The sequence below is a fragment of the Aegilops tauschii genome, chromosome 3 (assembly GCF_002575655.3).
Source record: "Aegilops tauschii subsp. strangulata cultivar AL8/78 chromosome 3, Aet v6.0, whole genome shotgun sequence".
Taxonomy (NCBI): domain Eukaryota; kingdom Viridiplantae; phylum Streptophyta; class Magnoliopsida; order Poales; family Poaceae; genus Aegilops; species Aegilops tauschii.
In genome coordinates this window covers 166,641,144-166,656,706 of record NC_053037.3, presented here as the reverse complement: position 1 = coordinate 166,656,706, position 15,563 = coordinate 166,641,144, and the positions used below count along the sequence as shown (strand labels likewise).

The 15,563-nt window shown below is 47.8% G+C and overlaps 2 protein-coding genes across 2 annotated transcripts; both read left to right on the top strand.

The window, feature by feature from the left end:
* The first annotated feature begins 5,143 nt into the window (after positions 1-5,143).
* LOC109756996 (uncharacterized) lies at positions 5,144-7,225 on the top strand. The gene has a single exon (XM_020315824.3). It carries the CDS (start codon positions 5,226-5,228, stop codon positions 6,963-6,965), a length of 1,740 nt encoding a protein of 579 aa, XP_020171413.1. The 5' UTR covers positions 5,144-5,225; the 3' UTR covers positions 6,966-7,225.
* A 3,398-nt stretch (positions 7,226-10,623) lies between these two features.
* On the top strand, positions 10,624-13,261 carry LOC109756995 (putative pectinesterase/pectinesterase inhibitor 22). The gene is made up of 2 exons (XM_020315823.4): positions 10,624-11,935; positions 12,030-13,261. The coding sequence occupies exons 1-2, from the start codon at positions 10,696-10,698 to the stop codon at positions 12,701-12,703; spliced, it is 1,914 nt and encodes a 637-aa protein (XP_020171412.3). The 5' UTR covers positions 10,624-10,695; the 3' UTR covers positions 12,704-13,261.
* Positions 13,262-15,563: the final 2,302 nt, after the last annotated feature.

Sequence of the window (15,563 nt, the reverse complement as noted above, 5' to 3'; positions counted from 1 at the left end):
CGACCCTACGGGTTCGGGAACATGTAGACATGACCGAGACTCATCTTAGGTCAATAACCAATAGCGGGAACTGGATGCGCATATTGGTTCCTACATATTCAACAAAGATCTTTATCGGTTGAACCACGATGTCGAGGATTCAGTTAACCCTGTGTGCAATTCCCCTTGTCCGGTGATATGTTACTTGCCCGAGATTCGGTCACCGGTATCTCCATACATAGTTCAATCTCGTTACCGACAAGTCTCTTTACTTGTTCTGTAATACAATATCCTATGACTAAACTCATTAGGCACATGAAGCTTCTTATGATGTTGTATTATCGAGAGGGCCCAGAGATATCTCTCCGTCACACGAAGTGACAAATCCCAGTCTCGATCCATGCAACTCAACAGACACCTTCAGGGATACTTGTAGAGCACCTTTATGATCACCCAGTTACGAAGTGACATTTAATAGCACACAAAGTATTCCTCCGATGTCTAGGAGTGGCATGATCTCATGGTGTAAGGAACTGATACTTGACATGAAGAAAGTTGTAGCAAATAACTAAACGATTTGATGGTAAGCTTATGGTTGGGTCTGTCCATCACATCATTCTCCTAATGATGTGATCCCATTATCAAATGATAACTCATGTCTATGGTTAGGAAACCATAACCATCTTTGATCAACGAGCTAGTCTAGTAGAGGCTTACTAGGGACACGATGTAGTTTATGTATTCACACATGTATTTAAGTTTCCAATCAATACAATTCTAGCATGAATAATAATCATTTATCATGAACGGGAAATATGATAATAACCAATTTATTATTGCCTCCAGGGCATATTTACAACAAAGGGAACACACCCTCAATAGCGATTTTGTTGTGAATATGCTAAAGGGACCACAACACACGCCCACAAAACTCGGATGGACCGACCTCTTAGTGCCCCCAAGCAAATGAGAAGGTCAGAACCTACTGCCGGGTTCCAATCAACCCCAGCCGCCGTGCGGACCGCACTCCAAGCAAAGACAGGAAGATGGGACCGGAACAACGCATGATAGCGTCCTCAAGTGCGCCGCACACCGAACAATTGCCATCGGAAGGGCCACGACGTCTAGCCCATTGTCCTGAGTGGGGAGGAAATGGCAAAACATTTTCCAGAAGAAAATTTTGACCTTTAAAGGATCCTATCTTTCCACGGCCCACGCACAATGTCTAACCCGGTCCTTGCACCAACCTAGCTTATAGCGATTACACCGCGAACTTCCCAGATGGTGCTAGGTGCCAGGACACTTTGTCATGGTCGGGTGATAACACCACATTAGCAACCCTCCCACACAGAACAACCTATGAATCTATTGGGAAACATAGTAGAAAACAAAAAATATTTGCCCTACGATCACTCAGGAGCAATATGAAGATGCATAACGGGTTTGGATCAACGATCGTTACCGACTCTGGGAGTGCAGCGGAAGTAGGCGAGTTGCTGTAGATCGTACTTGGAGTCCCTCAAACATCGACAACAATCCCGCGAATCGCCCTTAGACGATCCCTCGAACGGGAGACCGAAAGCACAACCTCTCTACTTGGTTGCAAGCGTACGGTCTTCACGATCCGGCAGCGCTTCGCCGTCCAGAGCTTATCATCGCCAGAGAATTAGAGGGAAGATATTGGAACCACACATGACTTCTAATTATGATCCGGCATCTCTAATTAGTCAACTTGGACCAACAAGAACTAGAACTAGATCAACTAGAGGAGGCTCCAAAACTTCTATCCCCGCCCCTCTATTTATATGTTGAGTCCTAAGGTCGTAACTTGGGGAGGGAGCCTCCCCAAATTCGGTTTGGAATAGAAGGAAGAGTCATCCTTGGATTCCAGCATGAAACACCAAGGTTCCTAGCGTTTCCGGAAATGGCACGGACCTCGGCGTCTAGCCCAGTACCAGAAGCCAAGGACCCTGGCGTCTGGCCCAGGACCAGACACAAGGACCCTGGCGTATGGCCTGCCCTTTGCAAAACTCCTTTTGCATTGATCTCAGACCTCATGGGCCTTATCCCTTGGCCCAGCCAAAGTGTCCTCGCACCAAAACATTTCTGGAAACATCTGAAACTCTTTCGATGACCCCGAAACACTTTCGGATCCTCTCGGAAGTATTCCGAATATTAATGAAACAATTCCAGAAATAAATCCTCGATACTCTCGTCCTACTAACACTCAGCAGATTGTGATTGCCTTAAGCTTGTGACCCCGTAGGTTCGATAAATCATAGACATCAATGAAACCCCTTCGTTTAATGACCAATAACGGAACCATGGACATCCATATCGTTCCCTATGGTTACATGAATGATATTCGAGTGAACCTTTGGTTATTATGTGATGTTCCCTTTGCTTCGTGATACTTTACAAAACCCGGTCTGCATCGGTATCCTCTTGAGTCATCACCATGCTCACTATACCGTTGCTCCTGTTACCGGTTTTGTTCTTCTTTCTCGTTAACATGTTCCGACATCCATGTGACATAGTCACCTCTGTCTGGCCAAACGATGATGGATGTCGTCACACCGAGAGGGCCCTAAGAATATCTCTCCATCGTCGGAGGAGCAAATACCACACTCGAGCTATCCGATCACTTGTCAAACTTTTCGGTGAACCTAAAAGTTGTCGTTATGATCACCTTGTTATAGATGACGTTTGAGCAACCCCAAAGTCCATCGTTTGGTAGGAAGTGACCGAGACACTCTCATGGTCCGAGGAAGTAAAACACAGGCTAACACTCCGTGTTATAATAAATGATTTCAGACAATATAATCACAAAGTATAACAAACAAGTTTGGGTCAATTCAATATGATAATTCTTCTAACGTCATACCCTCAATGTTATTTTAGGACTATCGTTACACTTAATGATATCCTAAGATCCGAAAAACGTGATCACCAACAACACTTGAGCTAGTCTTAGAGGCGAGACCAGGAACCTATTGTTTATCGTTTATCATTTCATACGTGCATATGAGTTTTCCACTGAATCACATATTCCAGGATCATAACAGTTATAGCATGAATTATAAACTCTTAATTATGAATAATGGAAATATAATAATACAATATTATTGCCTCTAGGGCATATTTCCAATAGCATCTGCCTTGGCGGGCAAGAGCTGTCTGCGGAACGCCACTGCCGGCGGACTAACAGACAAGGCATCTACCGCCGAGATGTCGATATCGACCACCAACTTGCACAGCTGTCGAAACTCCCTCCAAAGTGGCTGCGCATCAAGCCACAAATCAAACCAAAAGCGCGTTGAACGACCATTGTACACCCGAAATTTGGCCCCCAATGCTAATGTTGGTTTCACTGCTTGGATCCCATTCCAAAACGGCGATCCCCTCCCCGTAGATTCAAAAAAAGAGCCGTTCAAGCTCAACTCATTTTGCGACAACTTCCAGATCCACCTAGAAACAAACGCAATGTTCACAAATTTAGAGTTAATCACCCCAACCCCCATATTTCTTGGGGCCGCAAACCGAGGTCCACTTGATCATGTGATATTTGCGCTTGGAGCCGGCTCCTTCCCAAAAGAACCTCGCGTGCGGCTTGTCCGATTCGGAGTGCACCCCTTCCGCCAGTAGAAACAGACCCATAATAGCATGGGCGGGGAGGATAGGCAGGCGTTAGTTAGAATCACCCGTGTCCTAGACGACAGAAATTTACCCCGCCGGGGACAAACCTTGCCCGCCACCTTAGCACATAGGGGATCCCAATTCCCTATCATAAGTTTTTTGAAGTCGATCAAAAGGCCAACATATGTAATTGGAAGAGCACCTAGCTGTCAGTTCAGCATATCCGCCACCCGCGGGACCTCGTCCCTCTCTAATCCCATCGGGATGACCTCACACTTGTGAAAGTTAATCTTCATGCCCAGCATAGCCTCAAAACCCTGGAGGATTAATTTAACCGTAGCAATACTATTCGTGTTCGACTCGAACAACAACATTGTGTCGCCCTTTCTTAATCCTTGCTTGTTGTGAAAGAAATGCCCTATTTCTCCGTCCACAGCGATGGCAGTCTAACCTTCCGAGACCAGCTGCATGATCTCGTGCACCCACGGCGCATCGAAACCCTTACAGATAAGCACCTCACAAAGGAAGGCCCAGTTAACGCGATCATAAGCTTTTCGAAATTGAGTTTGAAAAGAATTGCCTTTTGGCGCATCTGATTGAGCTCGTGCATGATTTCTTGTAACACCACCAGGTCCTCTAAAATGTGTCTACTGCAAATGAACACAGACTGTCACTTGTTGACAATCTGGTGCGCAATGTGGGACAATCTAGGTGCACGCGTTTTAGCGTAGATCTTGAACGGTACATTAATCAACGCAATCGACCTAACATGTTTGATGGATTCCGCTCCCAACACTTTGGGGATGAGCGAGAGGATCCCAAAGTTGAACCGCAAGATGTCAACGAAACCGCGCGAAAAAACTTATACAAATGTCAACTATCGTGGCCCTAAACGCAGGCTAGAAGGCCTTAAACATGGCCACCAGCCACCCATCCGGGCCAGGGGCAGTGCCACTCTTCATGGAGGCCAACGCCGGGTCAACTTCCTCCGGAGAGAAAGCTAGTAACAACGGCTCATTCTCACTAGCCGAAATCTGCTGATCCTGCCCCCACACATCAACCCTAAGGCCCGCGAGATTCGGCTCCTCTGAGCCCATCAGCTGCATGTAAAACTCGTAGATATGTTTAACAATATCTGCTTGAGTCAGAAGGAGCCCCTGCTCCTACAGCAGCCTAAAAATTGTACCCTTTGACGGGTATGGGTACGGGTGATGGGTGAGTTGAAGGAGGACAGGTAAGGGTATGGGGAGGTTCCACCCGTACCACAGCCCGATCGACGCGTGGACATGATCGATCGGTTGCGTTTATTTATTTTTTATTCCATATTTTCTCCCTTTTCGAGGGAATTTCCATATTTAGTTTATCAAATCCTATATATTTTTAAGATTTTGGTTTTAATCGGGCTTGGGCCAAAAACTGAGCCCGGGCTGCCCGTACCCGACGGGGTCGACCCAACTAAAATGTTTGGCCTAGTGGGCCAGGAAAAGTTTGTTCAGTGGCATTGTCGTAGCTTTTTGCGGTTGTGGCAAAATCTCCCAAAGCTCAAACCCCTCTCTCCTCCCCCCACGAAATTCGAAATTTCCCCACTTTCACTCCCCCAAAGCCCCCAAATGGCCGCTCCGCCGCCGGTGCTCACCCTTGCGGTGGAGAAGGGTCCGCGCAAGGGAGAGATCTGCCAGTGCAGCGCTGGATCCGTGCTCCGTGTCGGGCGCGTCATCAAAGGCAACCACTTTGCCGTGCGCGATAAGGGCGCGTCGCAGCAACATCTCTCCATCGAGTTCCTCCCGCCGCCCGCCGCCGGATGGGTCGTCTCCGATCTGGGATCCTCCAACGGCTCCTTCCTCAACGATGTGCCCCTCGAGCCCTTTGTTCTCACCCCGCTTTCCCATGGGAACCTGATCAAGATCGGCGAGTCCACCGTGCTCGCCGTGTCCATCCCCTCCCATTCGGATCTGAGCACCGCCACCGCTGCCGACCCCGGAACTAGGCGCTCCTCGCGCTATGCGGCGGAGACGGCGGCGGTGGAGGAGGAGAAGCCCCCTGCGGCGACCCGCCGGGGCACACGGAAGAAGGCAGCGGTGGCGGCGATCCCCGAAGTGGAGAATGAAGTGCCGGACGCGGCGGTAGTGGTAGTGGAGGAGGAGAAGCCCCGCCGGGGCGGACCTAGGAAGGTGGCTGCAGTGGCTCCCCCTGAACAGAGGGAAGATGGGGAGAAGGAGGCCCCGGTGGGGAGGCGCCGTGGTGGACGGAAGAAGGTCGCGGAGCCCTCTGAACCGGAGAAGGAGGAGGCCCCGCTGGCGCCGCCTGTTGGCGGGCGGAAGAAGACCACAGCAGCTGCTGAGCCGGAGAAAGGAGATGAGGAGGAGGAAGAGGGGAAGAAGGAGGCCCCGAAGGGGAGGCGCCGTGGTGGACGGAAGAAGGCCGCGGAGCCCTCTGAACCGGAGAAGGAGGAGGCCCCGCTGGCGCCGCGTGCTGGCGGGCGGAAGAAGACCACAGCAGCTGCTGAGTCGGAGAAAGGAGATGAGGAGGAGGAAGCCCTGCTGGTGACGCGGAAGGAGGACACGGAGCCTCCTGAACTGGAGAAGGAAGACGATGTGGAGGCCCAGATGATTACACGCCGTGGGAGGAGGAAGAATGCTCCGACGGTCGCCCCTCCACCACAGCCTGTGAAGACGGGGTCCAGAGGGGGGCATGGAAGGTTTACAAGAGCGGCTAGTACAAGGAAGGCCGTTCTAGAGGATGAGGAAGTGGAGGAAGAGGAGGAACATGAGGTGGCTGTGCCAAGAGATCAGCCTGGCAATCTGTCGACTTCGACAGCGGTAAAGGATGGTGAAGAGGAGGAGGAGGAGGAGAAGGGGGATAAGGTGGCAGCTGACGATGGAGAAATCGAGGTGGCTGCAAAGGCATTGGAGGAGGAAGTCCCCAAGGGGAGGGCTTCTGCTCAGTGTGCTGCTTCTGACAATGAGGGTGTTGGGGAAAGGGGTGGCGGAGAAGAGGAAGATGATGGCAATGGGGATTTGCTTGGCAGTAGAGGAGAGGCTTCTGCTCAGTGTGCTGCTTCTGACAATGAGGGTGATTGGGAAATGGGTGGCGGAGAAGAGGAAGATGATGGCAATGGGGATTTGCTTGGAAGTAGAGGAGATGTAGGAGATGGGGCGAAGGTGGAGGAATGTGCTGTTAGAAGCAGCCTTGAGACCATGACATTGCAGGAGTGGTTCGACCGGATGGAAAAGTACCTCCCAAGGATGATCAACGAGGCTGCTGATCAGATGATCGCGGAGTTGGAGGAGAAACAAAAGCGAGTCCATGAGTACATTTCAACGCTCAGTAAGAGCTCCGACCCTTCCTGAAAATTATGTCTTAGATGCTGGAGATTGACTAGAAAATAAACTAGAGTCGCTCCCGTGGTGATAATCTTCACTTACTGTAGAAGAATTGGTGTGGCGTTTGTCCTTTTGGGTAATATGAGTAGTTTACTATCTGGTATTAGTTTGATATGTTGACGTTTGCTCGTTGGCTTGTAATTAGCTTAGCATTTTGGTATGCACTGATGTTTCTGTGGGTTTCAGGAAGGTGTGTTATAATGTTGAATACTCCCTCCGTTTTGGAACACACAGTTTCAGTAATGAAACTGAGAGCTTGTCCCCTTGAGAAAAATCATAGTTTTATTTTGTTGCAGTTGGGTACTAGAATGGGTAAGATAGCATTTTTCTCTTATTGTAACTCACTGAACTAACACCGTTGAAGCTCCATCTTGTCAGAGTGCTATTCTTTGTATGAATCTATGTCTTGCAGCCGGATTAAAAGCAACTAGGTTACAGTTTTGCTCATAAATATTGCCACGTTGTAACAATTGTGAGCCCTCTAAGAGGGTGCTTGGATACGTTTTAGTCTCATGACTAAAAGTAGTGGGACTAAAACTTGCTAGCCTCACCCATGCTTGGATCCAAATACTAAAGAGACTAAAAATCAAGTTAATGAGCATTTATTATCCTCCAAACCCTCCAATCCAGAACTCGCATGTGTTAAAGGAGAGGAGTTAAATGAGGAGAGAGAGGACTAATCCACATTTTAGTAGGGGTACCCCTGACAAAATTTTTTTAGTCTCAAGACTAGTTTTAGCCCCTCTTTAGTCAGGGGTGCTTGGAACTTTAGCCTCTTAAAGAGACTATTTTTAGTCAGACTAAAAGAAGTCCCTTGGATCCAAGCACCCTCTAAGTTTCAACATGAAAAGTTGTCCTTTTTTTTGTGGGTGTTGAAAAGTTGTCCTATAACTGTTCCTACTTTGGTTTATAGAGCAGATTCTTGGACTACCGTATGGCATGTTTACATACTCTTATCTTGCTCCCACACTCCATGTGCAAGTTCTATTATTTAGTTATTGTAAGTTAAGCAATATCATCTTCAATGACGCCTCTCCTAATGCTTGGTTCGCCCATTGTTGTGAAGGAAATGCATACATTTCAAGACACCCAAATGGCTTTTCAGATCCTTGATTTTCTTACGTAGTTATATATTCCTCTTGTAACTCTTGGGAAATGATTGGTTTATTGTAGTCTTACTCCTTAAATGAAGCGATACCTGAAGAGGGAAGACTGGCAAACTTGTTTTCATTTTTCATGCAGTGCTTTCGTAGCCACACCAAATTCAAGAGCAAACATCTTTTATTTGTGTGTACGCGATATCATAGCCTTCTAAAACTTTTGTACGTTTGCTATTAATTACATTAACATAGAGTTCTCAAGATATCTTGGAGAAAATGATTTTACGACATGACTTTTTTAATTTAAAGGTTTGTTGGCAAGAAAATTTATTTCTTACTCTATGTACCTACTGTACCACCTCCTCTAGTAATATGGTTTCCTCAAGTTATGGCCCTTTTCTATGCAATAATGTCTCTTTTCAGTATAAACCTTAACAAGCAGTAATCAAATAGCATGAAACTGTAATCAGATATAATTATCTCTCAGTATTATACATGTGATATTCTAGCAACAAACATACATCTGCGTTGTCGTCTGATTGTTTGGTATTGAATACATTGTTAGTTTTGATATAACTGTATACTATTGTTTTATCACTTCGCAAATAAAACTGACTAAAGGATGTCACTGGCTCATATTGTTTTCTAAATCTAGGATGTCCTAAAGTTTGTCAGTGACTGAGTGATGCTATTGTTAATCAGCAAGGATGTAATGTATGACACAGTATATTTCAGTAAACATCAGCATCTCTTTGAGGACGGATACTACAATAATCTGTTGTCATGCTGCAACATTATGCATGATTAATCAAATAATGCTAAAATATTACACGGGCTGAAATCTTAGTAGCTCTTAAAGTATATGGATTATGTTGAAAAAATGTTTTAGATTTGAGAATAGATTTATGTTCTAACATTTGCTAGTAATTGATGTTTCTATGGATTGTTCACTTAACTATTCTGTTTTTTGCACTTCAGCATTTTTTTGTAATTATTGCTATGAAACCTCATGTGATATGATCCCATATCTAGTTATCTACCATGACATTCCGGCGCATAAAATAGAAGATATAAGGGTTCTGTATTTTAGAGACTATCTCTTGGATTCTCAAAAACCTGGTCAGTTTTATGCGGAGGCCTTGAGGGAAATGCTGAAGCTGAAGTGATTTCCTCGGCAGTCTCCAGAGCTCCAAGATGTCTCAAGAGCATGTGAAGTTTTATTCCCATGTCTTAGAATGTGCATTCTTATTTTACCAAAGATGCTGGATTTCCACCTTTGTGCTGTTAAATTTGAACTCTACTTTAGCGGTGGTTACTTGGGTTACCTTCTCTCACCACATTGTGCAGTCAACAATCCAGTTAGGCTGTCAGTTGGTGTCACAAGGTACATATAGTATGTGTTCTTCTGCCGCAATTAGGTATAGTAGATGTTTTACTTATAGCTAACTTAACCAATGAAAAAACTGTGTCGCAGGGTTCAATATCCAAACGTAAAAGGATGCAAACGTTGCCATTATTTGTTTTCTTTGCTGAGAAATACTGTACTACAGAAGAAGATCAATACAAAGTCTGGTTCCTTTGTTTTTTTTTCCTTTTGCGGGGGGTCTGGTTCCTTTGTTGAAAGGGAAATACACCAAACTGTATCAGGTTAGAGTGGGAGAGAGCTCATCTTGTTCACCTTTGTGGTTTATTTTTACATTGTTTAGCTGCACCAGTTTAAATAGTTTGATGCATTTTGAAAGAGGCGGTACATGGTTGAGGAATCGGCACTTTTTTGGGGGTCAAATTTCAGACTGAAGAAATCTCTGCTATATGTTTAAGAAGTACTACCTTTGTGGTTTATTTTTACATTGTTTAGCTGCACCAGTTTAAATAGTTTGATGCATTTTGAAAGAGGCGGTACATGGTTGAGGAATCGGCACTTTTTTGGGGGTCAAATTTCAGACTGAAGAAATCTCTGCTATATGTTTAAGAAGTACTCCTTCCGTCCCAACGGAGGGAGTAGAATTTTGCTAGTTTGAGGTGTGTTGCTAATTGAACCATCTTAACTGAAATTCGCGACGAATGCAAATTTTATAGTGTTCTTCCGCAGATGGCAAGAAGCGGCGTTAAGCAAACACCCTCGTTGAAGATTCAGAATCAGCGCATGCCGCGAGCGAATCTAGAAGCCTGCGTCGCCAAGCAAAACGCGCGAATCCACCACCTTGAGTGTCGCGTGCCTCAGGCTCAGGTGCCCGCTGCCGGTGCCGGTGCGCTCATGATCCGACTGCCCAATTCGCTGTGTAAATTGCGCTAGAAGCATGGCACAATCTGCATGCATTCATGCCCGAATCGTCCCCATCGGGACACGTTCTCGGCTGCTTGCTCGCTCCAAGTATCGACCGACACTGCCGGCGACACCGAGCGTAATCGAGATCCTGCGATCGCCTGAAACTTCCGCTGCACGTGCCAGTCCTGTCACTCACTTATGCTGTACTAGTGAACAGTGAAAAATGCACCGGAAGATAATTTACTTCATGCAATCGGACCAATCATTCGACTCAAAACTGACTTTGTCCTCAAAGCGGAAAAGAGGAGTTGATAAAGACCTGCATGCCATGCTATATTTGCGCACCTTTCTTCCACGACAAACTATACCTTGCCTCCCTTTGCGCCAAGGCAGATTACTTACTTACCTTCGTCAGCAATGCCTTCACAATATATACGCACGCACGACCAATGGTCATGCCCATACAGTCCTCACGGCAATGGCGTCGACATGGATGGCACGTGGCCTGCAGGCGCTACTGCTTCTGTTGGCGCTTCTGCTCGTCCCCCGCGGCGGCGATGGCGCCGCGGTGTTCTCCGGGTACACGTTCAAGGGGCAGGGCGAGGCCGAGGCCTTCGAGGAGGCGCTGCTGCGCCAGGCCTGCTTCAACGTCTCCTCTTCTTCCTCCGGGGCCGGGCGCGGCAAGGGTGACTGCGTCTCGCGCATCGACACGGCACGCGGCGGGCCCAGCAGCGGGCCCGTCCCCGTCCTCCGCGCCGCGCTCCGCGACACGCTCGGCGAGGCCGTCAGCGCCGTCGGGGCCGTCGCCGGCCTGGCGTCCCTGTCCAACCACGCGCGCGAGGAGATGGCCGTGCGCGACTGCATCGAGCTGCTCGGGTACTCCGTCGACGAGCTCGGGTGGTCGCTCGACGCCATGGCCGAGCCTGTCGACGGCGCGGAGGTGGAGATGGAGACCGCTCACGGCGCTGCGCCCGGGAGTCTTCGCAGTGGGGCGCGCGCCGAAGACGACCTGCACGCCTGGCTCAGCGCCGCGCTGGGCAACCAGGACACGTGCACGGAGGGCTTCCGCGGCACCGATGGCCGCCTGCTGCGTCGCGTCGAGGAGTCTGTGGCGCAGCTGACGCAGCTGGTGAGCAACCTGCTCGCCATGCACAAGCGGCTGCGCAGCATCATGCCGCTGCGCCAGCGCGGCAAGAACGACACGGCGGCGTCCGGCGCCGGTTCGGAGCTGCCGCCGTGGGTGATGGACGTCGCCGGCGGCGTCGAAGGGGAGCTCGCGCGCGCCCGGGGCCGGTCGGGACGGAAGAAGGCGATGCGCGTGGACGTGGTGGTGGCTCGGGACGGGAGCGGGAGGTACCGGTCTGTCGGCGAGGCGGTGGCGCGCGCGCCCAACCACAGCCGGAGGAAGTACGTCATCTACGTGAAGCGAGGGGTGTACTACGAGAACGTGGACGTGAAGAAGAAGAAGACCAACATCGTGCTCGTCGGCGAGGGCATGGGCGAGACGGTCATCACCGGCAGTCGGAGCTTCTCGAGCGGCTGGACGACGTTCCGGAGCGCCACCGTTGGTAAACACAAAGTGCAAATTCTGTCTCGTTTAACCAGTTACGTTTCGTGACCGTGCGCAAAAGCTAAAGATGCTGCTGCTTTGCGTGGACGTAGCCGTGTCCGGCGCGGGGTTCATCGCGCGGGACCTGACGATCCGCAACACGGCGGGGGCGGCGGCGCACCAGGCGGTGGCCCTGCGCGTGGACTCGGACCGCTCGGCCTTCTTCCACGTGGCCGTCGAGGGGCACCAGGACACGCTCTACGCGCACTCGCTCCGGCAGTTCTATCGGGACTGCCGCGTGTCCGGCACCGTGGACTTCGTCTTCGGCAACGGCATCGCCGTGATCCAGCGCACCACCCTCGCCACGCTGCCGCTGGCGCCGGGGCAGACGGGGAGTGTCACGGCGCAGGGCCGCAAGGACCCGAACCAGAACACGGGGTTCTCCATCCACAACTGCGTCGTGGAGGCCAAGTACCCGACCTACCTCGGCCGACCGTGGAAGCCATTCTCGCGGGTGGTGGTCATGGAGTCGTACCTGGGTGCCGGCGTGCGCACGCGCGGGTGGCTCGAGTGGGCAGGGGACGCCGGCCTCGCCACCCTCTTCTACGGGGAGTACAGAAACTTTGGGCCCGGCGCGGGGGTAGCCGGGCGGGTAAAGTGGCCGGGGTACCACGTGATCATGGACCCGGCATGGGCCAGCCACTTCACCGTAAGGCGGTTCATCGACGGCCTGACATGGCTGCCGTCCGCCGGCGTCACCTTCACGGCCGACTTGATCAAGAAATGACACACTAGCAAGTGGTCAATTTGGGGATGGATAGCCGGGATCGATGTATTCCCTTATATACTCGTGTATTGGAAGGTACAGTAAAATTGAGTAGGATGCTTACAAATGTTTGCCACGTACGCAATTAGAATGGACGTTTTTTAAGGGGAAGAATGTAAGTTTTTTTTACGTAACACGTAGATTGTTTAGATCTTAACAACAACGGGTCACATGAATTGTACTCGTGATTTTCTATTTTTGAACACGGAACAAAAGCAAGCGCTCATACAATTGTACTCGTGATTTCTATTTTTGAACACGGAACAAAAGCAAGCGCTCATACAATTGTACTCGTGATTTGTTTTGACAATTAAAACATGACTGCACCAAGGATCATCTTTGAGCCCTTATATTTTTGCTCCGGCGATGGATGAGGTCACAAGAAATATAAGGTAGTGTATACTCTTTGCGGATGATATGATGGCAGTCGACGATAATCAGACGGGATTTAATAAAAGGTTAGAGCTTTGGAGGCAGACTTTGAAATCAGAAGGTTTTAAATTTATTTTACAACTAAACTGAATACATGAGGTATGGTTTCAGTACGACTATGCACGAAGAGGAGGAGATTGCCGTTGATGGACATGTGGTACCTCAAAAGACATCTTTCAATATTTGAGCTCAATGTTGTAGAAGGAAGGTGATATTGATGAAGATGTGAGACATCGAATCATAACAGGATGGATGAAGTAGAGTCAGGCTTTTAACGTCCTATGCGACAAGAGAGTGCCATAAAACCTAAAAAGGTTCTCTAGGACAACGATTCGATCTGTGATGTTGTATGGCTGAATGTTGGTCAACTAAAAGATGACATGTCCAAAGTTAGGTGTAGCACAGATGTGTATGTTGAGATGGATATGTGTCCACACAAGAGACGATCGAGTCGAATATAGTTGATAAAGTTGGGGTATCATCGATTACAGAGAAGGCTGTCCAACATCGTCTGGGATGGATTTGAGCATATACAACGCAGGCCGCGCCAGTAGTGTCGGTGCATATTGGACCGTTAAAGCATGTTGTTAATGTCTAAAGGTCGGCAGACCAAATTTGATATCAGAGAAGTCCGTAAAAAGAATTCTAAATGACTGGAATATCACCAAAGAACTAGCCATGAACAAAGGTGTGAATAGTACCCTAATTGTAAACTCCTTGTTATGTCATTTTTGCATCATGCTCATCTCACAAGCATTGCATCAACATCATATCGCCTTTCATTAAGGAGGAATTTAGATATTTTAATAAATCCTAAGTTCTATTTTATTTTGCTATTTTGCCAAATAGTGAATAAGTGAACCATTCTCCCTTTTGGTGTTCTAGCTCAAGACTCACCTCCACACTTTACAATATCCTTTTTGTGACATTTTGGAGCTACCCGAATTATTTAATAATTTTCGCACTCCCTCTGCCTCAAAATATAAAACGGTTTTTTGTCTAAATCTTGACTAGAAAACGTATTATATTTTGAGACAGAGGAAGTACAGGGCTCCTACTTCTAGTTCAAACCGTGGTTATGCCATATCCCACTTTATTTTTCTAAATAAATGTTGAAACTCGTCCTTTTGTTTGTGGGGAAATATTGAAACTCATCCAAATGGTCTGAATATTTTATGTGAACTTATTGTATATTATCGAGGGCACAATTAAAATTCAACCCATTTGGATTTGAATTGGCCCTCCAAATAATTTCTAATCTCAGCCTATTCTATTTTCTGTAAAAGGAAAGTAGAAATCCCTACACTAAACAGTGCAACCGGCCCATTCCTATTCGACCCGCGGGACCTAACCCTTCTCAGCGTCGCAGATCAGCGTGAGATCACTAATTAAAAGGATACTCCTGGTTAGTCCCACCTTATCAGGTTGTGACAAGTGGCTCACTGCATATCCGTCACTTGTCGCAACCTAGGATTTTTTTCCTTTGTCTGTAGATTCGTCCAGTTAAAACGTTTTATCTATTAAACCGTGCGTCCAAATAGCGAACCGTTTTCACCATTGGATTTATCGCGTGGAGATATTCAAAACTAGAACCCATGTTAATAGGTTTCGATGAAATTTTTTTTTCACGAAAACAATCATAAAAACCGAAAGAAAAAACCCAAGCCGGAGGCACGATTTTTGCCCGGCTTTTTTCTCGCAGAAGCAAATATGTGCCTCTCAAGAAAGAAAAAGACGCGTTTTTTCTTTTTCCTCGACGAACTTCTTTTTCTTGTTCTCCAAGCCAAGGGCGACAATGACCTAAGATCGCATATGCTCACCCGTAAAAAGCCCAGCCACCACCTTGTATATAAGGGGAGGCTAGGAGGCTCTCAATCCCATCTTCTCTTAGATAGAAACTTTTGATAGCAATCTCATACACCATTGTAAACTCCTCGCATAAGGTATCGCTCCACCATGAATAACAAAAACAAGCAGGATGTAGGGTATTACTCTTCAAAGGCCCTAACCTGGGTAAAACCCTCATGTGACTTCCGATCTCTGACTTCCAGCTGCGCTTGGACCCCTACCAAGGGATCTGACAGATTTTTGCACTGTCATTGCCGTGGTGGGGCTTTGGATGGGCCGAGTTTGTCGGAGTCCTATGTGGCAAAGGTTCGGACTCCAGCGAACCTCCCTGATACATCTCAAACATATCTATAATTTTTTATTGTTAAATGCTATTATATTATTGTTCTTACATATTTTGGCCATCATTTTATATTATTTTTTCTAGACTAACATATTAATCCATTCCCAGTGTCACTTCCTGTTTTCTCCTTGTCTTTGGATTTACAGAAAATCGATACCTACGAAGGTCCAAACACGACAAAACTTTTTGACGACTTTT